This window comes from Cetorhinus maximus, chromosome 1, assembly GCF_964194155.1.
Source record: "Cetorhinus maximus chromosome 1, sCetMax3.hap1.1, whole genome shotgun sequence".
NCBI lineage: Eukaryota > Metazoa > Chordata > Chondrichthyes > Lamniformes > Cetorhinidae > Cetorhinus > Cetorhinus maximus.
The window spans coordinates 153,332,247-153,358,344 of record NC_135879.1 but is presented as its reverse complement, the minus strand read 5'-3'; the positions used below and the strand labels follow the sequence as shown (position 1 = coordinate 153,358,344).

Below are 26,098 nucleotides of genomic sequence, written 5' to 3'. Positions count from 1 at the left end.
GCATGTTCAATTGCCTTTTGAAAATGTCTATGGAATGTGATTCTACCACCCTTTCAAGAACTGCATTCCAGATCTTAACAACCATATGTGTGAAAAAATTCTCCTCAGTTCCCCCTTGTTCTTTTACCAATTATTTTAATTCTACGATCTCTCTTAACTGACCCACCTGACAGTTTTTTCCTACTTGCTTTATCAAAACTCCTCATAAGTTTGAATACCTCTATTTGGTCTCTCCGTAATATTCTTCACTCTCAGGAAAACAATCCCAGCTTCTCCAATCTCAATAATTGAAGTCACTCATCCCGGATTGTGGGGAATGTTTAATTTGTGCAACAGTGTAAAACAGGCGATGGTGAGTTGGCAACTCTCTCTATTGCTTTCAATGGAAATAGAAGTAAGGAAAGATGTAAAACGGGCTGGCGACATGCTATTAGTTTTACACCATTGCACAAAGTCAAGATGTTCCCAGTGAGTTATATGGAGTTCTATGAAGTGTATCAGCTGATTAAGGTGTAAGTGAGGTGTCCCTAATACAGAATAGTCTGGAGATCATTGATTACAGATTTCTGCAGAGGGAAACTATTTTAAAAGTGGTATTTTCTGTCATTCTGTTAACAAGACACCCAAACTTACTTATGGCTGCTTTTCACAGGGTTAGGCCATCAGCAGACCTTCAAACCACAGACCACATTTCTCTGCCATCCCCTTCCCACAGTCAGATCTTCTGTGGAGCAGGTGTAACATTCCCTATGAATATATGTCATTTTGTATGTCATTATTTATGGAGTGTTTGCAGCACTACAGGATGAAACAAAGGAAGCTTATGTACCACTTTACTGCAAGAAACACCACAGCACGTCATTACTTTCCTTTTGTGGACCAAATGCCTCCTTTGACACTATGGTGTTACCTCCTTCTTTCCCACTTTCAAACCAGACAACCCTTCAAACTGCTCCCTATCCTTCCATTTGAGAGAAGGAGGGAATAGACAGTTATAATGATATATTTAGATGAGCAAAGATGGAAGGAGGCTTTAGTGCAGCAGAAACATTGACATGGACAGGTTGTGCCAAATGGGCTGTCTCTGTGCCGTATGTCCTATGTAATTCAACGTAATCTTCTCTTTACTACCTCCAAGGACTTGACATCCTTGCTGAAGCGTGATGCCCAAAATTGCACACAATATTCCAGCTGAGGCCTCACCAGGGATTTGTAAAGGATTAGCAAAGCTTTATTATTTTTGTATTCAATGCCCTACTTAACAAGTCAAATATTCCAAACACTTAACCTGCTTTATCAACTTGTCCTGCAACCTTAAAAGATTTATGAATATGAAGGTCCCTCTGCTCTTGCACCCACTTCAGAATAGTATCATTTAGATTATTACAGGTTATATACAACAAAGCAATGATTCCAATACCAGCCCTAGGGGACACAACTGCATACTTCTTCCCACTCAGAAAAATCTATTCGTAATTTCTCTCTGCCTCCTATCCCTCAGCCAATTACCTAACCAAGTTTTTTTTATTAATTTATTCTTTCGTGGGATGTGGAAATCGTTGGCAAGGCCAGTATATTGCCCATCCTTAATTGCCCTTGAATCAAGTAACTTGCTAGGCCATTGCAGAAAGCAGTTAAGAGTCAACCACATTGCTGTGCATCTGGAGTCACATGCGGGTGGTAGATTTCCTTCCCTAAAGGACATTAGTGAGCCAGATGGGTTCATGACAACTGATGATAGTTTCATGATTAGCATTACTGAAACTAGCTTTATATTCAAGATTTACTAATTGAATTTAAATTCCGCCAGCTGCTAAGGTGGGATTTGAACCCTTGTCGCCAGAGCATTAGCCTAGACTTCTGGATTATTAGTCCAGTGACATTACCACTTTGCCACCATCTCCCCGAGTTACCACTGTTCCTTTAATACAAGATGCTACTATTTTTTGAATATGTCTGTTATATGGTACTTCATCATTCATCGACATCCATCCATCAACGAAAGATGATGGACATGCAGAGAACAATCCATTTCAGATGGGGTGTCTCCATATGACGCACCTTTGTTGATGGCTGAAGATCCTTGAGAGACAGGTCTGCCACAAGTGCCATATGTGAAGTTACCAGGTGTCATTGTGGGTTGTTGTTTCCAGCGTTGTCAAGCTGCTGTAGCCATTAATCGTTGTGGTACTGCACACCAGTCCACAGGGGGTGTCGCCATTTTCCTCTATCCTCAGCTAATGACTGCAAGGTGTGATAATCGATGTCTAGGGCCTTCATGTCTCGCTTGCAAGCATCCTTGAAGCGGAGCTTTGGGCATCCTACTGGTTGCCAGGCTCTGGCTACCTCACCACACAAAGTCTTTGGGTATGTAACCGTTTTCTATCCTGAGGATGTGCCCAAGCCAACAAAGCTGCCTCTGTTTGATGAGTGCTAACAAACTTGAAAACTCTGTCTTTGACAGTATTTCCACGTTCATGATTTTGTTCTTCCAGGATATACCAATAATGTGCCACAGACTGTGAACATGGCTCTTTACACATATATACATACCAATATACACTACTTTCATCTACCCTCAGTTACTTCAAAGAACTCAGGTTGGTCCAAAATGATTTGCTTTTAACAAATGTTTGCTGGCTGTTCCTTATTAACACATGATATTCTTAGTGAAAATTAATTTTATTCCTGACAATGATCTCTCATAGTTTCCCCACCACTGAAGTTAGACTGGTCGGCTTGTAGTTACCACATTTCTCCCTCTCATTTTTTGAACAGTAGTGTAACAGTTGCAATTCTTTAGTTCTCTATCACTCCCACACCAAGAATGCTTGTAAGATAGTGGTCAAAACTTCTGCTAGCTCCACCCTAGTTTCCCTCAACAACCTAGGATGCATCTCATCTGGGCCAGGGGAGTTGTTATCTTTGAATGTTGCGGGGACTTGTTACCTTTGAATGTTGCCAAACTATTTAGCAACTCTTTTCTATCTATATTTATCCTATCCAATGGCCGGAATCTTATTGTAGCGTCGAGTGTCCTGATGTCCTCGAAGTGCATGGGACTTCCACTTGTAGTCGAGACAGTTGGGCAGCTAATTAGGTATTGTTGGAGGAGGTGCCCAGCCAATCGTGAAGTGGGGGCAGACAGAGAGTCAATGACCCCACTGTTACCTTATAGAGGTCAAAGATGCAGGTGCCATATTTAAAGGGCAGCCGGACAAGTAACCATTCCATGCAATCTAGCAGGATCTATCTAGTTGTGAGTGGACACCTTGAGACTACAGCTGTTGCTAGGACCTTTTAGTCTTTCCTCCTCGGATAACGACAACTGCTGCTACCACCTGCTATTCTGGAGCGATGGCTCCGTGGTTTAGCAACACCACCCTACAGGTTCTCCTCCAGTAATGGCAGGAAATCCTGATTCTCAGTGATTGCAACACAGGGATAAAAGTGGCAAAAGACAAAAAAGTCTGAAAAATTGTTGTGACAAGGAATCATGTAATTATAGCACTTTTTATGATCTGTAGTGAATGCAAATGTTTCTAGGCCACTTCAAATGGGTGGAATTATTAGACTTCAAGTGGATAGAAACATTTGTTTTTTCCTTTGTTTACTTTCTTTTATTGTCAAGATTGCAGACCAATGCATTTGTATCAAATCACCAAAGTTACCTCAGAATTTCAACATTTCAGTGTTTAATGCAGTTAGCACTCTGGATGAAGTAAATACGAATACCAGAACATGACCTATTTCTATCTTGTACATGAATGATGGAGTTGAAACTTAAATTTTCACAGTTAAAGAAAAAATATAGAGTATAGACTTGGTGCTTTCCTTGGGACCTCATTGTTTAGCCTGATTTATGTTTATTTTAAATTTCAGTGTAGTCTAATCAGATTGGTAAGATACTTATGAGTAACTTGACATCAGCAAAATGGACACTAATAATGGGGGCATTTTTGGATCTAACTTCCCAATCGTGTTCATGGAGGAAACACCAGGCCATGATCTACCATGCTGATATAAAAGCAAAAAACTGCGGATGCTGGAAATCGAAAACAAAAACAAAAATACCTGGAAAAACTCAGGTCTGGCAGCATCCGCGGAGAGGAGCACAGTTAACGTTTCGAGTCCGCATGACTCTTCAACAGAATTAAGGAAAAATAGAAAAGGGGTGAAATATAAGCTGGTTTAAGGCGGGGGGCGGGGGTTGGGACAAGAAAAGCTGGATAGAGGGCCAGTGATAGGTGAAGATAACCAAAAGATGTCACAGACAAAAGGACAAAGAGGTGTTGAAGGTGGTGATATTATCTAAAGGAATGTGCTAATTAATGGTAGAAAGCAGGACGAGCAAGGTACAGATAGCCCTAGTGGGGGTGGGGTGGGGTGAAGGAATCGAAAAAGGCTAAAAGGTGGAGATAAAACAATGGATGGAAATACATTTAAAAATAATGGAAAAAGGTGGGAAAAGAAAAACCTATATAAATTATTGGAAAAAACAAATAGGAGGGGGAATATCGGAAAGGGGGTGGGGGTGGAGGAGAGAGTTCATAATCTAAAATTGTTGAACTCAATATTCAGTCCGGAAGGCTGTAAAGTGCCAAGTCGGAAGATGAGGTACTGTTCCTCCAGTTTGCGTTGAGCTTCGCTGGAACAATGCAGCAAGCCAAGGACGGACATGTGGGCATGAGAGCAGGGTGCAGTGTTGAAATGGCAAGCGACACCTCTTGGAGAGACCAAACGCAGACTGGGTGACTGCTTTGCAGAACACCTTCGGTCTGTCTGCAAGCATTACCCAGACCTCCCTGTCGCTTGCCATTTCAACACTCCACCCTGCTCTCATGTCCACATGTCTGTCCTTGGCTTGCTGCATTGTTCCAATGAAGCTCAACGCAAACTGGAGGAACAACACCTCATCTTCCGACTTGGCACTTTACAGCCTTCAGGACTGAATATTGAGTTCAACAATTTTAGATCATGAACTCTCTCCTCCATCCCCACCCCCTTTCCGATTTTCCCCCTCCTTTTTGTTTTTTCCAATAATTTATATAGATTTTTCTTTTCCCACCTTTTTCCATTATTTTTAAATGTATTTCCATCCATTGTTTTATCTCTATCTTTTAACCTTTTTCGATTCCTTCATCCCACCCCACCCCCACTAGGGCTATCTGTACCTTGCTCGTCCTGCTTTCTACCATTAATTAGCACATTCCTTTAGATAATATCACCACCTTCAACACCTCTTTGTCCTTTTGTCTGTGACATCTTTTGGTTATCTCCACCTATCACTGGCCCTCTATCCAGCTCTTCTTGTCCCAATCCCCCCTTAAACCAGCTTATATTTCATCCCTTTTCTATTTTTTCTTAGTTCTGTTGAAGAGTCATGCGGACTCGAAACGTTAACTGTGCTCCTCTCCGCGGATGCTGCCGGACCTGCTGAGTTTTTCCAGGTATTTTTGTTTTTGTTATCTACCATGCTGAATTTGATTTACTTTGTAATGCAGCTTAGACAATTGAACAAACTGCAATTCCAAAAGCAGATGTCGTAAGTCACAAGCTTAAAATGAGGTTTTACATCAATTGTCATGTATTGGTCAGTTTCCACATGTACACAGATAGCACCCAGTTCTATTTCACCAACACCTCTCTCAACCCCTCCGCTGTCTCCACTTGTTCGACATCCAGTACTGGATGAGCAGAAATTTCCTCCCATTATATACTTTGAAGACTGAAGCCATTGTCTTCGGTCCCCATGACAAACTCCATTCCCTAGCCACCAATTTCATCCCTGAGGCTGAACCGGACTGTTCTGACCCCAAGATGAGCTTCCGATCACATATGTGCAGCATCACTAAGATCGTCCATTTCCGCCTCTGTAAAATTGCCCGTTTCCACCCCTGCCTCAGCTCATCTGCTGCTGTGACCCACGTCTGTGTCTTTGTTACCTCTAGATTTGACTATTTTAACTCAATCATGGTTGGCCTCCCACACTCTATCCAAAGCTGTGCTGCCCACATCCTTAATCACACCAAGTCCTGATCACCTATCATCCTTGTGCTCACTGAATTACATTGGCTCCTGGTTAAGCAACTCCTCCACATGACAGCAGATCTCCTGGTAGCAGCAACTACGAGTGGGACGAGACAGGAAGCACCTCAGGACATTCTATTACATTAATGCCCCTTTATAAATACAAATTGTGTTATGTACATAAAAACTTTAAAGCACTGTAACTAATTTCTCCAAACATATGGTGGCCGCCACAATCTCCAAACTAATTTAAGCTAGATTTCTAAAATTAATACTTTTGTCTCATTTTACAAGGTTTGCTGAAACAAAGTTACAAATTGAACGCCCTATGTCTGTCAACAGAAACGTTTATGCCGGTCAATAAAGAGATTAGGGCACAAGTAAAAGAAAGGCAACTACCCAGTGCTTTATTATCAAGAAAACGAGTTTGGCACACAAAAGTTCAGCACAACTGACCCCACCCTAAATTCTCACATACTGGTCCAAGAGAAAGACCAAGGGTGCCCAAAATTCTGAAAGCGAGTTCTCACCAGTTGCTGCCCACATGGAGTCTGGGATTACTAGGGGAGGAAAAAAAAAGTTTGCCCAGAGCAGGCTTGACCTGTATGTTGACAATGGATGATGATCAAGACTGGGAACGCTGCTCAATCAAGCTTGGGGATACTGAATCCCAGCTAACATCTTGGGGTTGAGTAGAGTCCACAGGATGAACTTGGAAATCTCTTGATCTGCAGAATTTGCTCAGAGAAATGCTGGGCCATTGAGGTTTTTATTTGAGCACTGCTTTAAGATTTTTGAAAGCGCAGGCCTTGGAAGAGGATGAATCTTCCAAATAAAATGTTATTGAAGGCGCTCAAAAGAAGCAGAGAAAACAATTTTATCAATAAGTTATGGTATGTTATTGTTAACTATATAACTTAAAAATATTTTAGTGCATTGGTGGTCTTAAAGCAGGTGCCATTGGCAGGAGGAAAAGGGGAAATAAAAGCTGCATTGTTGCACCTCTGCATGGTGCTTGCAAACTGCCCTGTCTGGACGTTGGCTGCCAGCAGCCCCATTTCCTCCCAGTTGAAAGCCATGCTCAGGGTTGACCGGACACTGACAGTCTCTCCCTCACTGACCAAACTCCTGAAGTTCCTCCATCACTGGCCAGATCCTCCAGACTCTCCCTCACTGTTTGAACTCCCAAAGTCCGTTTTTCACTGACAAAGCCTTCGCAGTCTCTTCTTCCATGTTCGAGCTGTCTCATGTCCTGGGCTACATGCGATCTTGCAACTGTCTTCATGCTTTATGACGTACACACGCTCTGTACAATCCCTCCCTCCTCGCCTAGCAGCTTGTACTGTGGCACCATGGCCAACAATGCCACACATCAACACATTGCACAGACAGGCAAGGACATGCACAAAGCGCACGCACGTCCCCTCTGTCAAAATCAACAGCAAGTCAGTTTCCTTTCTGTCGCTGCATTTGGAAGCTCAGTGTAGCTTTTTAAAATGTTTAAAGTGCAATATGTTTCAGAAGTCAGAATAAAAATAAAAATTAAAATTAAATCCATGTTTCCAAAGACAGAATTCTACCAAATGGTAGAAATCTTTCATCCCTAGCAGCAGGATGCTTTCCTGCTTGTCAAAGATGGCTTGGACAGAGATTAGCAGCTGTGGGGTTTACAAGCAAAACTGTGTTCAGTGCAGAAGAAGGGTCAATGACCTTCTGCAAGAATAAGTGGCATGGCGTAGTCACTACAAAGTGGCACTCATAAGGGCATCAAGCAATATAAATGTAAGAGTAGAGAGGGATGCCAGGCAGGAGATTAGGTTCTGGACCTCAGTACCAGATGGAACATATGGGCTAATCTGTGGGAGCCAGTTTATATTGTGTGAGTTGCACCAGTTTCAGGAGAGTGCTTATGTGGAACATTTACTAGGGAGGTGACAGTAGCTGCCATGGGTCTGCATGCTCACTAAGGAGTTAGGAGCCCACTGAAATGATGCTCAATCCTTCTTTCCACCTGCAGGACAAAAGTGTGCCTAATACCAGGGAGCAGGCAAAGAAGTGGAGAGGTGTCCCTGAAATCAGAATCCTGACCCCTACAGAAGAGGAGGCAGCGGATCTGGCAGGGGAAGACAGAGGTCGTTCCTGTGCCAACAGAGAGACTTGAGTTTCAGGGCAGCAGAGTAAAATGTCTCCAGCTTGGTGTTCAGAAGTGGGCATACAGGGTACAGATGTGATGCATTGATGGGGAAGGGGAATGTGCATAACAGTCAGCTAATTCTATGCGTTCAGGTAATCACAATCGCAACAGTCAACGAAAGGGGCCTGTAGCAAGCCCAACATCCACCTCTGAGGATGATGAAACAGACCAGAGGATGCACCGTTACATCATTCCCCTGCACCATCCACCAGCGCAGAGAAATCCACCTCGGTGGTTACGCTTTCACGATGAGACTCGGTGTCACAATCTGGTAAACACATCAAGGACACATCCCTGTAGCTGATGGAAGATGTGATAGTCATGGCCCCTCAGAGTTGGAGGACTGTTGCAGACCAGGCCCATGCTGAGATCCATGCAGAACGTGTGCCTCTGAATACAGCTGTAAGAAACCTGATGCGGATGCAGAGACGGCCAGGGGAACATCTGGCAGAGATGCTGGAGGCCATGTGCAGCCTTGAGCGAAAGGTGGAGGAGTCCATCCAAGTCCTGAATTCTGCCATGGCTCCAGTATGTGAGCGTACAGTTTCCTCCACGGAAGGGCTGGCAACCTCCATGGAGACCCAAGTCCAGCAGAACACTCAGTGGCTGCCAGATATGTGTTCAGACCTGCATTCCATCACTCTGGCAATGGGCTTTATACAGCAGTGGTTAGGTGAGAGGAGGCGAAATGCCTCCAGGTGCCCCTTCTCTTCCTGGAGTCAGGGGGTGCCATCACATAATGGCAGACAGAGGAGTATCAGCATTCTATTCTCTGGGCATCATTTCAGGTATGCTGCCGCTCCTCCTCCCCTCTGCCTGTGACCCCTCTGCTCTAAAGCTGGCAGAAGCACTGGATGCACTTGACCCATCTTGCCTGCCTGAGGTGAACTGTGGATAAAGGCAGGCAAAGATCCAGTCAGCACAATCTTTATGGCCCACCCTCCTGTCCTGAGAACCTTGGACCACTAGGGAGCCCTATACTTCCCTGGTCTTCACTCACACAACCTTAGACATCTTCATCCTCAACCTGTACACTGGAGGCTTCTTCATGCTGTCGCAGCTATGTCCTTGGACACTCCCACATTGACCCTGGAGCTGAAAGCCATCATCCTGTACATTTGACCTTCTCTCCATCAGCCTCAATCCTCACTTCATCACTCTTTCCCTGCCTTTATTAACCTCAAGCTACCTGCCATCGCCCTTGCTCAATTTTCATTCCATAAGGTGCCACACAAAAGGTGAATAGGCAAGCTAAGCACTCATGGAGCGGGGGGTAAAACAGGACTGGTTAATGGACAGGAAGCATAGAGCGGGCATAAACTGAGCATTTTCAAGTTGGCAGTCTGAGATTAGTGGAACATCGCATGGATCAGTGCTGGGGCCTCAGCTTTTAAAATCTATATTAATGACTTAGATGAAGAGACAGAGAGTAATGTGTCTAAGTTCCCTGATGATACAAAGCTAGGTGGAAAGGTAAGCTGTGGGGAGGATCCAGAAAGATTGCAAAGAGAAATGGACAGGATAAGTGAGTGGGCAACAAGATGGAAGATGGAGAATAATGTAGGGAAGTGTGAATTCATTCACTTAGGTCGTAAGAAATGAAAAGCAGCATACCTTTTAAAAGATGAGAAAGTTGCAAGTTTTGATGTTAAAAGAGACTTGGGTGTGCTCGTATAAGGAATGCAGAATGTTAGCATGCATGTACAGCAAGCAATCAGGAAGGCAAGTGGTATGTTAGTCCCTTTATTGCAGAGGGGATTGGAGTGCAGGAATAAAGAAGTCTTGCTACAATTGTACAGGGCTTTGGTGAGACCATATCTCGAGTAATGTGCGCAGTTTTGGTCCCCACAATAAGAAAGGATATACTTGCATTGGAGGTGGTACAGCGAAACTTCACTAAATTGGTCCCTGGGACGAGGGGGTTGTCTTTTGATGAAAGGCTGAGTGAATTGTGACTATATTCACTAGAGGTTAGAAGGATGAGAGGCAATCTCATTGAAACATATAAGACTCTGAAGGTGCGTGATAGGGTGGACCCTGGCAGATTGTTTCTGCTGGTCGGGGAATCTAAAATATGGAGGCACAGTCTCAGGATAAGGGGCCGATTATTTAGTAATGAGATGAGGAGAAATGACTTCGCTCAAAGGGTTGTGAATCTCTGGAAATCTCTGCCCTAGAGGGTTGTATATGCTCCATCGCTGAATACATTTAAGGCTGAAGTAGACAGACTTTTGGTCTCCCTGGGACTCAAGGGACATGGGGAGCGGACAGGAAAGTGGAGTTGAAGCCCAAGATCAGCCATGATCATACTGAAGGGCGGAGCAGGCTCGACCGGCCATGTGGACTACTCCTGCTCCTATATCTTGTGTTCATTCACCCCAGGTCTGCCCACACCCACCCACCCCCCTCCTCCCCCACCCCAACCAACCACTACCCTCACCATCGATCTGCCCCTTGGCACCCTGGGTCTCTCCAGTACTCTTGACCTGCCATCTGTTATCATCAAACTTCCCTCTATCCCCTTAATTTCCCTCTATTTGCCTTGACTCTCAGGCCCACACCATTGACCTTTTCTCTACAACCCTGGATCTCCCGACAAACATACTCGACTTCCCATTGGTAAATACTGACCTCCCTTGTGTAGTCCAGCTTCCTTCCTCGGTCCCCAACAAGATCTTATAAGTCCGCCACAACACACTCTCCCAAGTCCCCCTTGAACAGCCAGCATCCTGCCTCCCTCCGATCAGCTAGGTCCCGATCCGCTTGCACTGCAACCACCGATCTCAGTGCATCCATGCCTCCGCTCCCAGGGTCCAACAAAGTTCCTCATGAAAGAAGAGCAGCTCTACTCAGTCCAAATCCACCAGGAAAACTATCTCGCCTGCTGCACGCCAACTTTAGACAGTCGTGAATTTGAAGGCATGTGTTCCTCGTTTGCTGCAGAGTTAATTGCAAAGGTGCCATTTAATCTTGCCGAAATGGTGCTTTAATAAGTATGCATCGACATGCCAATACATTAAAAATAGGTTTCCACCACCTGTCGTTGGAAAGCTTGATCTGTCTTCAATCCACTGCAACCTTCATCCCTAACTTTCATCCCACCATCAGGAACCTGGCATTTCATCTCCCACACAATTAATGTGCCCATCTGCCTTGATTCCCACTGCTGGTAGCAGCACAAGATTCTAGCCAATATCTCTACTCTCCCTCCTCTACTGCAACATTAACTTCATTCTCTTTTGTGAAGACAGATGAAAAATACTTATTCAGTACCTCAATCCTGCCCACTGCCTCTTATAGAAGATTTCCCTTTGGGCCCTAATCAATCCCACCATTCCTTTAACTATTCTTTTACTTATGATATGTTCATAAAATAATTTTGCATTCCTTTTATGTTACCACTAATATTTTCTCATACTCTTTCTGCTCTTCTTGCATCCTTTTACAATTTTCCAGAGTACTCTGTGTTCTGCTTCATTTTCGATTGTAATCCCTACCTGACATGTCATAAACTACCTTTTAAATTTTTTTTTGACATCCATTTCCTTTGTCATCTCGGGAGCTCTAGCTTTGGATTCCCCACCTTTCCTCCTTATGGGACTATGCTTAGTTTGTATCCAAATAATCTCCTCCTTGAAGACCTGTCATTGCTCATGCACCATTTTCCTGTCCTATATGTTTCCAATCTACCTGTACTGCATATCCCTTCTTTATTTGTATACTGCAGGTCCGAGGGGCTGAATTGCCTACTCCTGCTCCTAGTTCTTATGTTCTTCTCAAATCACTAAAATTGGCTCTCTTCCAGTTAGATATTGTCACCTTTGATTTTTCTTCATGTTCTTTCATAAAAATTTTAAAATTATTTATATTATGATCATTATTACCAAGATGTTTTCCCACTGAAACATACTCCACTTGCCCTACTCCATTAACCAGAACTAGATCCAGCAAGCAGTGCTTCCATCCTTGTTGGGTTAGAAACACACTGATTAAGTTTTCATCAAAACATTTTAGGAATTCTTCACTCTCCTGTCCTTCACTGTTTTTCTTCCAGTCTATGTTAGGCTAACTGAAGCCCCCTGCTATTACTGTTCTATTATTTTTCAATTTCTCTGAAATTTGCCTCCAGATTTTCTCCTCTATCTCATTCTAACTATTTGGGGGTCAGCAATGTAATAACTTCTCTTCTGTTGCTTAAAATGGTCATATTTAAAACCACTTTGACAGTAAAATGTACTTACCTCTTGGTTCATCTGTAGTAACAGATTCAATGAAGTCTTGTGGAGTCATAAAAAGCTGACCTTCATATTCCATTGACGTAAACAGCCTAAATCTTTGTTCTTGGGAAGAAACATATAGTTCCACGTCTTCAATATCAGATTCTTCCATTGCACTCTGTAAGGCATAAAATTCAGTTGTTGGTCTTCAATGTTTTTTGAATATTTATTTTTACATTCCTTATTCTGTTATTGCAGCACACAAACATGCAGAAATTACTTTAAAGGTCACCTATCTGATAAGATCCACTTCACATTTTGAACAAAACCTTTCTTTAAATACCAGAACTTTAAATAAAGGTCTTTGCACAGAAGATTGAGAAGGACACTCCCTCCTCAAAACTTGCACATCAAGACACATCAACATGACTTTCCATTCCTCAGATAAATAATGAAATTCTTCTCTTTAATCATAGAAGACATTGCAAGTTTAGCATCAATATAAAGTGATTTCAGCTTTCACCAAGACCAGATTCTGTAATGAAATATGCTGTGAATCCCTGGAGAAGGCAGTCTCAAATTCCTTTGACTTGAAATATAAATTTAGCATAATGTCAAACCTGGTTCACAAAAGGCTAATCATTGAATTGTTGCAGCACAGGAGGCCGGCATTTGGGCCACCATGTCCGTGCTGGTTCTCCTAAGGAGCCATTATGATTAGACTTGCATGGTAAACCCACCTAACCTGTATTGAACAAGTATTTTGCATCAGTCTTCACTACAGAGGATACATGTAACATCCCAGAAGCAGCTATAAATCAGGAAATGGAAGGGAGGGAGGAACTCAGGAAAATTGCAATCACCAGAGAAGTGGTACTGAGTAAATTGTTGGAGTTGCGAGCTGACAAGTGCCTGGATCCTGATGGGCTTCATCCTAGGATCTTAAAAGAAGTGGCTAGTGAGATAGCTGATGCATTGGTTTTAATTTTCATAAATTCCCTAGATTCAGAGAAGGTCCCATCAGATTTGAAGATAGCAAATGTAACTCCATTATTCAAAAAGGGAGGGAGACAGAAAGCAGGAAACTACAGGCCAGTAAGCTTAACATCTGTCAAAGGGAAAATATTAGAGGCGATTGTTAAAGAAGCTATAGCAGGGCAGTTGGATAAGTTCAAGGTAACCAGGCAGTTTCAACATGGTTTTGTCCAAGGGAAATCATGTTTAACCAACTTATTGGAGTTATTTGAGGAAGTTAACACGTGCTGTAGATAAAGGGGACTGGTGGATGTACTGTACTTAGATTTCCAGAAGGCATTTCATAAAGTGCCATATCAAAGGTTATTGCGGAAAATAAAAGCTCATGGTATAGAGGCATGGATAGAAGATTGGCTGGCTAACAGGAAGCAGAATAGGCATAAATGGGTCTTTTTCAAGTTGGCAAGATGTAACGAGTGGTGTGCCACAGGGGTTAGTGCTGGGACCTCAACTGTTAACAATGTATATAAATGACTCAGATAAAGGGATGGATGGGATGGTTGCCAAATTTTCTGATGACACAAGGATAGGTAGGAAAGTAAGTTGTGAGGAAGACAAAAGAGGCCACAAAAAGATATAGATAGGTTAAGTGAGTGTGCAAAGATCTGGCAAATGGAGTATAACGTGGGAAAATGTGAAATTGTCCATTTTGGCAGGACGAATAAGAGAGAAGCATATTATCTAAATGGTGAGAGATTGCAAAGCTCTGAAATGCAGAGGGATCTGGATGTCTTATCACATGAATCACAAAAGGCTAGTATGCAGGTACAGCAAGTAATTAGGAAAGCTAATAGAATGTTATCATTTATTGTGGGTGGATTTGAATACAAAAGTAGGGAGATTATGCTTCAGTTATACAGTGCACTAATGAGACCACACCTGGAGTACTGTGTACGTATTGGTCACCTTATTTAGGGAAGAATGTAAATGCGTTGGGAGCAGTTCAGAAAAGGTTTACCAGGCTTATACCTGGAATTGGTGGGTTGTCTGGAAAGGATGGACAGGCTAGGCTAGTATCCGCTGGAGTTTAGAAGAGTAAGAGGCGACTTGATTGAAATATATGAGATCCCGAGGGGTCTTAACAGGGTGGATGTGGAGAGGATGTTTCCTCTTAAGGGAGAATCTAGAACTAGGGGGTCGCTGTTTAAAAATAAGGGATCACCCATTTAAAACGGAGATGAGGAGAAATTTTTTTCTCACGGAGGGTCACGAGTCTTTGGAACTCTCTTCCTGAAAAGGCGGTGAAAGCAGAGCTTTTGAATATTTTTAAGGCAGAGATGGATAGGTTGTTGGTAAGTAAGGGGGTGATAGGTTATCAGGGGTAGGCGAATATAGATTTGAGGTTACTATCAGATCAGCAATGGTCTTATTGAATGGCGGAGCAGGCTCGAGGGGCCGAATGGCCTACTCCTGCTCCTTGTTCATATATTATTTGTATTTAAGGAACAGGCATGTTTCCTTCCTGCATTCTAAAAATTTTTAACTGTTAAAAGCGAACTCTTCCCTGAATAGGTATCCAGGTATGTGCACAGCTTAATCTTGTACAAAACTATAATTTGCATCTGCCTGGGAAGGAGCCAGGTAATGCACATATGGTTGTGTCTGGGTGAGTCCAAATACACTCTTAAAAAGCAAAATTAGTCACAACAGAGCTTTTATTACTGGCATGGAACATTATGATTCGCAGGATAAAAACAGTAGTGATTTGTCCAACTCCTGGAATTTTTTTGAAAATTCATTCATGGGATGTAGGCTTCACTGGCTGGGCCAGCATTTATTGCCCACCCCAAGTTGCCCAGGAGAAGGTGGTAGTGAGCTGCCTTCTTGAATCGCTGAAGTCCATGTGGTGTAGGTGCACCCACAGTGCTGTTAGGAAGGGAGTTCCAGGATTTTGACCCAGCGACAGTGAAGGAACAGCGATATATTTCCAAGTCAGGATGGTGAGTGACTTGGAGGGGAACTTCCTGGTGGTGGTGTTCCCATCTATCTACTGCTCTTGCCCTTCTAGAGGGTAGTGGTCGTAGGTTTGGAAGGTGCTGTCTCCTTAGCCTTGGTGAATTTGTGCAGTACATCTTGTAGATGGTACACATTGCTGCTATTGTGTGTTGGTGATGGAGGGAGTGAATGTTTGTGGATGTGTTGCCAATCAAGCGGGCTGCTTTGTCCTGGATGGTGTCAAGCTTCTTCAGTGTTGTTGGAGCTGCACTCATCCAGGCAAGGGGGAGTATTCCTTCACACTCCTCACTTGTGCCTTGTAGCTGGTGGACAGGCTTTGGGGAGTCAGGAGGCAAGTTACTTGTTGCAGGATTCCTAGCCTCTGACCTGCTCTTTTAGTCACAGTATTTATATGGCTAGTCCATTTCAGTTTCTGGTCAATGGTAACCCCCAGGATGTTGATGGTGGGGGATTCAGCGATGGCAATGCCATTGAACGTCATGGGGCAATGGTTAGATTCTCTTTTGTTGGAGATGGTCATTGCCTGGAACTTGTGTGGCCCGAGTGTAACTTGCCACTTGTCAGCCCAAGTCCAGGTCTTGCTGCATTTAGACATGGACTGCTTCAGTTTCTGAGTCGTCACAAATGGTGCTGAACATAGTGCAATCATCAGCGACCATCCCCACTTCTGACCTTATGATGGAAGGAAGGTCATTGATGAAGCTTCTGAAGATGGTTGGGCTGAGGACACTACCCTGAGGAACTCCTGCAGTGATGTCCTGGAGCTGAGATGACCGACCTCCAACAACCACAACCATCTCCCTTCGGAAATGGGAAAATAATTATTGTACCAGTGCAAATAGATAGGTTTATAAGAGGCAAGCAGGGATTGCATAACCTGCATTTTAAAAATTTTTAAAGGGACAACATCCCTCATGATCTTCTCTGTTAATTATCTGAGCTTTTTCCTGTAGTGGATGGAACATGCTGAAATGAAGAACATACTTTTCATACAGCACCCATCTAATTAGAAAGGATGTTAAATATTTTCTCAATTTCAATGCAGACAAAACTGCATTCACTTTTCACAAACTCAAAACATCCAAAACAGCCAAAGAAGTACTCTTGAAGTGTAGCTACTGCTGTAGTGTAAGAAACATGCACAACTAGCAATGTGATAATGACCAGATCATTTGTTTTAGAAATGGTGATTGAGGGATAAATATTGCTCAGGACACTGGCGGAAACCCACCACTCTTCTTCAAATAATACCATGGATTCTTTTACATCCACCTGAGAGGGCAGTTTAACATCTCATCTGAAAGATGGCACCTCCAATAGTGCAGTGCTCCTTCAGTACTGTACTGGAGTCTCATCCCAGATTTTTGTTATCACATCTCTAAAGTTGGACTTGAACCCACAACCTTCTGACTCAGAGGCGAGTGTGTTACTACTGAGTCACGACTAATACTTGAGTACCCAATGCTATGTTGTGAAATGCGCAAGATCTCAGGCCAAGAGCAGTCAGGCAGCTTGTAAAGAGTCACAATTATGGATGAATGTGGACATTTACACAACAGAAGCATATGTACGAAATTGAATATTTGAATAGTGAGAAAAAATGCTGAACTATAGGAAAAGAAGAAGGGAAGATATATATATATATATATATATATATATATAATATATGACAGCTAAAAACCAGTTCTGCCACTGCAAACAGATTTACTACCACACAAATATGCTCTTTCAGGAAAAGAAGCAGAGAAAAAGTGGGCTTCCAGTGACATTACAGGTGGTAACAGCTGCACAGAACAGACATCAGCTCTGAGCTGCTTAATTAAAAACTAGCTGAAGTCCATTTCAAAAGCTTTTGTAGTCATTCAGCAATTTATTGAAGTAAAATGCCCATTTCCAAGCACAAGAGGATTTGGAACATCTTCCAGGAAACAGAAATAACAAAAGGTATAGATATTCAGCTAATCCACAATATCTATGTATGCAACTAATTGATTCAATCAATTAGACATTTGATCATGATAGGCATATCTTAATATTTTACTAAAAATCTATAGTATGATCACTTTGAAGGGTTTCTGCAAAATTTAGTTGGGAAAATTTTCCTGACCTCCTCTCTTTGTATTGAACAATATCCACATCATTAAGTCATATGCAGATTAACACTTAAATAACACAAGAACACAAGAATTAGGAGTAGGCCATTTGGCCGCTCGAGCCTGCTCCGCCATTCAGTAAGATCATGGTTGATCTGGTTGTGGCCTCAACTCCACTTTCTTGTCCACCCCCATAACTGTGTATCCCTTGTCGGTCAAAAATCAAACTCAAAAATCCATCCAATTCAAAAGGTAAGCAGCTCATGTCTGTTCGATGAAGATTCACAGCATACCAACGTAATAAAAATATTCATAAGGCTCACTGGATTGTGTCCTGCACTGAATTTGAGAGGTTTTTTTTTTTACATACTATGAGACGAGTACTTTGAAGAGCCATTGCGTATGATTAAATGGCTCTTCCTGTGAGGGGGTAGCAATTTACTGGACGCTCAACTCTGCACTTTCCTAAAGGTGGTTGATAGCCTGAGGGGCTAGTACCTGAACATCTTCTTTGGTATCTATTAAACCTAGCCTGGTTGACAGTTTTGCCACTGCCAAGTGTTTGACAGTTGGTGATCTTCAAGTCATTTCAAGCAATATGCTTTTTATCTTATTTTGTCACAGTTTTTGACTAACAGTGAAAATGCCTTTTTTAAGTATGCATTTGTGACTTCAACAACATTGACGAGGGTACTTTGTCGCCAATCCCTAGTTGCTCTGAGGTACAGCGGGCTGCCATTTTTAGCTACGTAGTTTCACATTAGCATTAGATAGGAAACTTAAAAGATTTTAACGCAGTGACAAACAATGATTCATGACCAAGTCAGCAAGGTACTTGACTTCGAGGAGAACATGGTGTTTATGCTATTTCTGCAACATTGTTGGTCATGTCCCTCAGAAGTAGTGGTCACAGGCTAGGAGGTGCTGCTGAAGTAAGCTTTGTGAATTAATGCAGTACATCCTATGGATCATGCACATTATAGCTACAATATATTGGTGGTAGAAGGTGCAGATATGCAATTGAGTGGCAGGGGCAACGATCAAGCAGATTGTTCTGTTCCAGATGATGTTGAGCTTGAAGTATTATCACAACCACATCCATCCAAGCAAGTGGTAAACATTATGGGAATATCTTCAACCAGCAGTTCAGGATTGATACCATCTTCTGAAGGGCAACTAGGGATAGACAATAAATGCTGGCCTTCCCCATATCCCAAGAATGAATAAAATTCCATCACACTCCTGATAAAAACAATGTAGATGGTACAGAGGCTTTGATGGGTCAGGGCATGTATGCTCCTGTAATGCTGTTCATATGGCCAGATATACCCTGTTATTTTTGTGGTTAGAACATATCTGGACAATCTTCCACATTGTCAGGGAGATGCCAGTGTTGTAGCTGCACTGGATCAGCCTGATTGGTGTGAAGGGAGTTGGAGATTGGGAACAAGTTAAATCTTGAGTATACTACAACTGGAACATTGTAAGGTCCCAAAGTCATTGCACTCAGTGGATTCAGACTGTCACCTGGAACGAATGCATTGGCTGGACATTAGCATCAACAACAAGAACTTTTATTTATATACCACCTTTACTATAATAAAACATCCCAAGGCACTTCACAGAAGTTTTATAAAACAAAAATTGGACACAGCCACATAAGGCGATATTAGAGCTGATGCTCAAAAACTTGGTCAAAGAGGCAGGTTTTAAGTAATTTATTAAAGGAACAGAGATATAGAGGTGGAGAGATTTAGGGCAGGAATTCCAGAGCTTATGGCCTAGACAGCTGAATGCATGGCCACCAGTGAAAATCAGGTATGCTCAAGAGGCCTGAATTATTTGACAACGAATCACACACTTATATTTCAAGTGTTCATAGTCCAGTCACCTTCATTGTTGCTTCCCACTTTCTAAATGGACATGAGCTTTGAGGAGAATGGTATGACCAGAGTAGAAGACAAGTAAAGGGTGCAAATGAGAAACAGGGATACTAACTGTTAGAATGATTTGTGTTCAAGGTGGGTAGTGGATTCAGCATTGCGTCTAAGACTTCACATACTCAGGTTAGCTGAACTGTACCTGGATGAGTGTGCCGTGGGCTTCTCTGGCAGCTAGGTGAATGATTGCAGGCACCCTGGACACATTAGGCGCCTCATCCTACTCTTCCTCCTCTGAGGATGCAGAGTGGTTTTCACTTTCCTTCTTCTGCTGCTCTATGATGTACCAGGCACAGCAGACCCTTATTATTCTAGGCACCATTACTGGTACATACTAAAGTGCACCCCCTCATCTCCCTCACACCAACAGGTCTGCCCAAGCACCAGAATCGCATCTTCAGCAATCCAACTGTTTGCTTAATGAGCGCTCTTGAGCCCATGGCTTCCATTGTATGTTTCCTCTGGTGTAATCAGCCACATCCTTAGAGGATAGCCCTAGTCTTCAAGGAACCATCCACTGGCTCTGCTTGGAGGTGTGAAAACCTGTAGGACTGAATGACTAAGCAGAATGAAAGCATCAAGGCTGCTTCCAGGAAATCTTGCACAGTCATGCATGAAAAGCTACCGGTGGTCACATATCAGCTTATCATTAATAGAGTGAAAGCCCTTTTGATTGACAAATACTGCTGATCTAAGGGGGCCCTGATTAGACACGTATGGCAATCTATGACTCCCAGTACCTGTGCGAATCTAGCCACTGCAGCAATTGCGAGAGCCCTTTGCGTCGGACTGGCCTCATCAGTAGCAAAATGTTGGAAATTACATGTAAAGCAGTGAAAGTACACTCTCAGAACAAGTCCTGTGAGCAAAAACCTATGCAAGGAAGCAACTGTGCTGTTTCTGTCTTTGAAGGCTTTCCAGCCTGTCAATTTCACAGAGCCATCAATTCCCTCTGTCCTTGCCTTGCTAACTTTGGTGGGTTTCACACAGGTCAGGAAACCCATGTGCTGGTTGTTAAATGCCAGAATGCTGCGTTAAATTTAGAATTAACTGCATCTTAACATATTTAAGTGACAGATCTGACATCCCCACAGTGGTTTCCCATGCACTTCCAAAGACACGCTGGCTAAAAGAAGGAAGTTAGCGGGTTCATGTTGGGTTTCTGACAAGTGTTTTTTGAGGATTTAATCGCTGCCCTCACCAGAACCCACCAACCAACCTTGCACATTAAAATTCTGCCCAATTAGTTCTATATAATTTATTTTTAAAAAGTTATAATATAGTGAAACCTGCATTAAATGAACTTATTAAACCATCTACCAATCCATTCTGGAAATTACTGCAGACAGGTTTGAGAAACAGCATCACATCTATCACTTAGGCACTTTATAACCTTTGTGTCTCATCATTGAGTTCATAACCAATGCTTCCATTTTCTAGGACAGCAGATACTAATAATGGTCTGCTGTTTCCATTTACACCTCCTCTAACCAGTTTTTTGTTTCATTTTCAAGTTAACAGTTTCTTTTGCCTTGCACCATAATCCCTTTTATAAATCATTTCTGCCCTCCACCTTATCACCCTTTCAACCCTTTTGTTCTTTGCTCCCACCATGACGTAGCCTCACTTTTCCCCCATGGATGTTGGAAATTTGCAACAAAAACAGCAAAATGCTGGAAATACTTAGCAGGTCTGGAAGCATCTGTAGCAAGAGAAACAGAGTTAAGATTTCAGCTCTAAACCTTTGATCTAACCTCCTATTGAAAAGTCACAGATCTAACATGTTAACTCTGTTTCTCTCTCCACAGATGCTGTCTGACTTGCTGAGTATTTCCAGCATTTTCTGTTTTTATTTCTGAATTAGCATCGTTATCTTTGGATACCAAACCTGCAGTGTCTAACTTATGAATTTAACAGTCCTTTACTTCTACTTCACCAGTCAATTTACCCAGTAATGTTAATTGCTTTGTGACAACCATTTCTAATATAATGTAACTAAGTTTATAATGGTTTCAGTCAGATTATATCTGTGAGGGTGAACAAAAGATAGATTGTAATATTATATTGAAATCCTAGAGTTTTGGCAGTTTCTAAATCAAGAAGGAATAATCTTAACAATCTGAAATATTATTATTTATTTCCTCAGTACATTAAATGACCTTGGAAGAATTCCAATCTCTGATCTCCCCCACCTCTCCCTCCCAGGTTCCAATTGCCCTCCCCCGACCTTCTCACCTTTGATATCCCTCCAATCTCCAAACATCGCACCTCCAATCCCACCCCAGTGCCACAGTCCTCTGATCTCCAACACACTCTCTGCTCCAACAGACCTCCAAACACCCAACACCCACCCCAGCCTCTGATCTCCCCATCTGCCAACTTGAGATCTCCCCCTACCCACCCCATACCTTGGCCTCCAATTTCTCTCTACCCCTGCCCATCTCACCACTACAGTCACTGATCTCCCCCACCCTCTTCATCCCAGTCTCAGGTCTCTCCCTGCCCACCCCCAGCCCCAGCCTCTGACCTCCCCCAACCTCCCTGAGCCCCCAAAACCCCATACCTATCATCCGACCTCCACACACCCCCAACCCCCACCTCCTTCACTACCACCTCAATCTGCCTGGCTACAGAAAACATTAATCAGGTCCTGCTGTTAAATTCAGCAGGACCGGAGGGAAACCCATTGTTCCAGGTTTCCTGACTTCAATCCAGCACCCCCTGCACCCTCACCGCTTCCAAGTAATAATTTAAACCAAAGCAATACCATTTTGTAACCGAGTTAAAACACTTTTAAGATATTAAAGTGCAGTTTAACTCAAGAGCTTGAAGTTTCCCTGTCCTAATCCCCATTTTCTTTTTTCAAATTTTCAGTAATTTTTAAACAAAACGCTACAAATAATGTTCCTTATAAGTGGATTGAACTCCATCATTATCTTATGTACTAACTAAAAGCAAGGTTCACCGCCAATACATTGTCTCATATTACCTTGAGCCAACACCACTAAATTTTTTCTCAGATGTTTCACATTTGGCTTTTCTGTGACGACAGGATTGACTTCCAGATAAAGAATTCAAAGGTGTAAGGAAAACAAATGCCAAACAAGGATGTAAGCTGAGACCAATTTAATCATTTATCTATCTAAATACAACACATTAGCCTTTCAGCCTGCCAGCGACATACTCACCAAATGATAATACAGCAACTAATGGTAAGTGGGGGGGTGAAAATGCCTCCAACAGCAAATACTGAACTACTCAATAGATACATCATTCTGCCTTAGCACTGGCACACAAACACAAAGGAACTGACCCGCATTAACAAACAATTATATGATTCATGAACATCATATCATGATTTTTGCATCATTCTATGACTGCAACTATCACGAAAATTATTTTTATATGAAGAGGTTGTGAACTATAAATCAACAAGGATTACAAATGATACCACAACAGTATGCATCTTGTATAGATCTGCGTACATGGCAAAAAAGCATAAATGGAAAAATGGCACAAAATTGTATTTTTGTGATCAATGCAATCCAAGCTGCTTTCAAAGTCTGTTACTGTAAATTATTTAGTGAAACAGTGGGAATAGAGACCTTGTTTGCTACAGTCTAAGTTAGATTCAGATCAACATGAACTATACTGGAATCCTAGCTGCCTATGATCACATTTTTTCAACGTCTCAGTTTGTTTCAGTAGATAGATAGCCAATTATTTTGAATTTGGTAATACCATTTTAAAATCAACGTTCCCTCAAATGTCCAGTGCTGTGCGTAGCCCTTTTGTAGATTGCAATGCGGCCATACACCTTAAAGCGACAATTGTTTTTACGCAGCCTGTTAGACCACTGTGCCGATTGCTGCATCTTTGAGAAAACACTGTTTATAATTTTTGATGTTAATAGACAAACACAATAGCCTGGACTTTTCAGCAGAAATAATGGTGCAGCCATCAGTGCATATGGCCAGAATTTTCCCGTCGGCGGTTTGGGGGCAGGGCCCGCTCGCCGACGGGAAAATGACGTGGAATGACATTGGGAGGAACCCCTGACGTCATCCCGGTCCCTTTAAATTTTTAGGAAGGCGGGTGGACAGTGAAATCAGCTGTCCGCCCGCCGACCTGTCAATGACCAATTAAGGCCATTGACAGCTAATTAAGATCATTAAAGAACTGCCCATCCAACCTTAAGGCTGGTGGGCAGGCCAGAAGCCCCACTGGGCTCCTGATAATACATGAAACCCCATCCACTGGCGGGATGAGGTTTCATGTCCGTTTTTAAAAAGTTTAATAAAGTTTATTAACCTTTTTATTAACATGTCCCATCTCGTGTGACATTGTCACATGAGGGGGACATGTTAATAATATTTTTATTTTTCACGTTTTTGACAGTGTCACTAATCTCCCTGGGACAGCATTTAGTCTCAGGGAGCAGTGCGCTCTTTCACGCGCATGTGCGCGAAAGAGCGCACTTTGATAGCTGGGGATTCCCCCCCCCCCCACAACCGGACAGGAAGCGCCTAGCGCTTTCCATCGGGCAGCCCGCTGGACGGGCCTTAATTGGCCTGCCCACTCAAAATGGCAGCAGGCCCCGTTTCGGCGGCGGGGGTCGGCTGTCCGCCTGCCGCCGAGCCGGTGGGGCCCGCATGCCCACCAAGGGCAAAATTCTGCCCTATATGTTTCAATGAGATCCCCTTTCATTCTCCTAAACTCCAGCCAGTCTACCTAATCTCTCCTCATACGGCAATCCTGCCATCCCAGGAATCAGTCTGGTGAGCCTTCGCTCTGTGGCAAGTATATCCTTTCTTAGGTAAGGAGACCAAAACTCCCTTTTTTAAATAGTGGGGTTACATGTGCCACTCTCCAATCTGCTGGGACTGTTCCAGAGTCTATAGAATTTTAGAAGATGACAGCCAATGCATCCACCATTTCCATGGCCACCGCCTATAGTACCCTGGGATGTACATTATCTGGCCCTGGGGATCTATCAGCTTTCAGACCCATTAGTTTCTCCAGCATTATTGTTTTAGTAATACTAATTTCCTTCAATCCCTCCTTCTCACTAGGCCCTTGGTTCCCTAGCATCTCTGGGAAGTTATTTGTGTTTTCCTCCATGAAGACAGAACTAAATTAGTTGTTTAATTGCTCTGCCATTTCCTTGTTCTCTATCATAAATTCTCCTGTTTCGAACTATAAGAGACCTCCATTTGTCTTCACCAGTCTTTTTCTTTTTACATACTTACAGAAGCTTTTACAATCCACTTATATGTTTCTTGCAAGTTTACTCTCATACTCTATTTTTCACCTCTTAATCAATCAATCTCTTGGTCCTCTTTTGCTAAATTCTAAACTGCTCCCAATCCTCAGGCTTGCTACTTTTCTAGCAATTTTATATGACTACTCTTTGGATCTAATGCTATCCTTAAATTAATTTTATTAGCCATGGTTTGACCACTTTTCCTGTTGCGTTTTTGCACCAGAAAGGAAAGAATAACTGTTGCAATGCATACATTTGTTCCTTAAATATTAGCCATTGCCTGTCCACTGTCTTGCCTTTTAATGAAGTTCCCCAATCTATCGTAGCCAACTCGCTTCTCATACCTTCATAGTTTCTTCTGTTTAGGTTTAGGACCCTAGTTTCAGATTGGACTACTTCACTTTCCATCCTAATGGACTATTCTGTCCTGTAATGGTCGTTCATCCCTAAAGGACCCCGCACAAGATTATTAATTAACTTTCTCAATATCAAATTTGGGTAGCCTGTTCCCTAGTTGGTTCCTCTATGTCTAAAAAAAACATATGGTACACATTCCAGGATTTCATCCACCAAAGTATTATTGCTAATTTGGTATGCCAAATCTATATGTAGATTAAAGTCACCCATGAGTACTGTAGCACCCTTGTTATGTGCATCTCTAACTTCCTGTCTAATGCCATCCCCTACCTTACCATTCTTGTTTGGGGGTGCATCATAATAACTGTCTGCATAAGGTAGCCTATTTGGAGGCCTATATACAACTCCCGCTAATGTTTTCCACCCATTGTTGCTTCTTAGCTCCACCCAGGCTGATTCTACATCTATATTTTCTGAACCAATATCCTCTCTCCCTATTGCACTGATTTCATCCTTAACTAACAACGTCATGCACTCCTTTTCCTTTTTGCCTGTCCTTCCTAAATATCGAATACCCTTGGATATTCAGTTCCCAGTCTTGGACACCCTGCAGCCATGTCTCTGTATTTGCAATCATATCGTACACATTTACATCTATTTGCACTGTTAATTCGTCCACCTTATGCGAATGGTCCGTGTATTCAGATGCAGTGCCTTCACACTTGTCTTTTTAAACATTTTTACAAATTTTTTTGTACTATGGCCCTATTTGCTGCTAGCCCGCGTTTCTTCTTCCTTCCACTTTTGCTTTCTACTTTTCTGTCTTTCGTTTCTATCTTTGTTTTCCTCTCGTGTCGCCCCGCTCAGGTTCCCATCCCCCTGCTACTCTAGTTTAAATCCTCCCCCACAGTGCTAGCTCACTTTTCTTCAGATTTTATTTTTTTTAAAAACTTTTTCTTTGTCTTCTATCTTTCTCTCTTAATCTCACCATTCACTCCCTCTCTCTATACCAC

The 26,098-nt window shown here is 42.6% G+C and overlaps 1 protein-coding gene across 5 annotated transcripts in view; it reads right to left on the bottom strand.

Annotated features, from left to right (window-relative positions):
* The window catches only part of LOC144684510 (calcium uptake protein 3, mitochondrial-like), a 175,685-nt gene that overhangs the window by 138,346 nt on the left and 11,241 nt on the right, over window positions 1-26,098 (bottom strand). For all 5 annotated transcript variants that reach the window (XM_078548356.1, XM_078548366.1, XM_078548384.1 and 2 more), the window contains exon 2: window positions 12,466-12,619. In XM_078548356.1, the coding sequence (XP_078404482.1) occupies window positions 12,466-12,619 (154 nt within the window). The remainder of the gene's footprint in view (window positions 1-12,465; window positions 12,620-26,098) is intronic.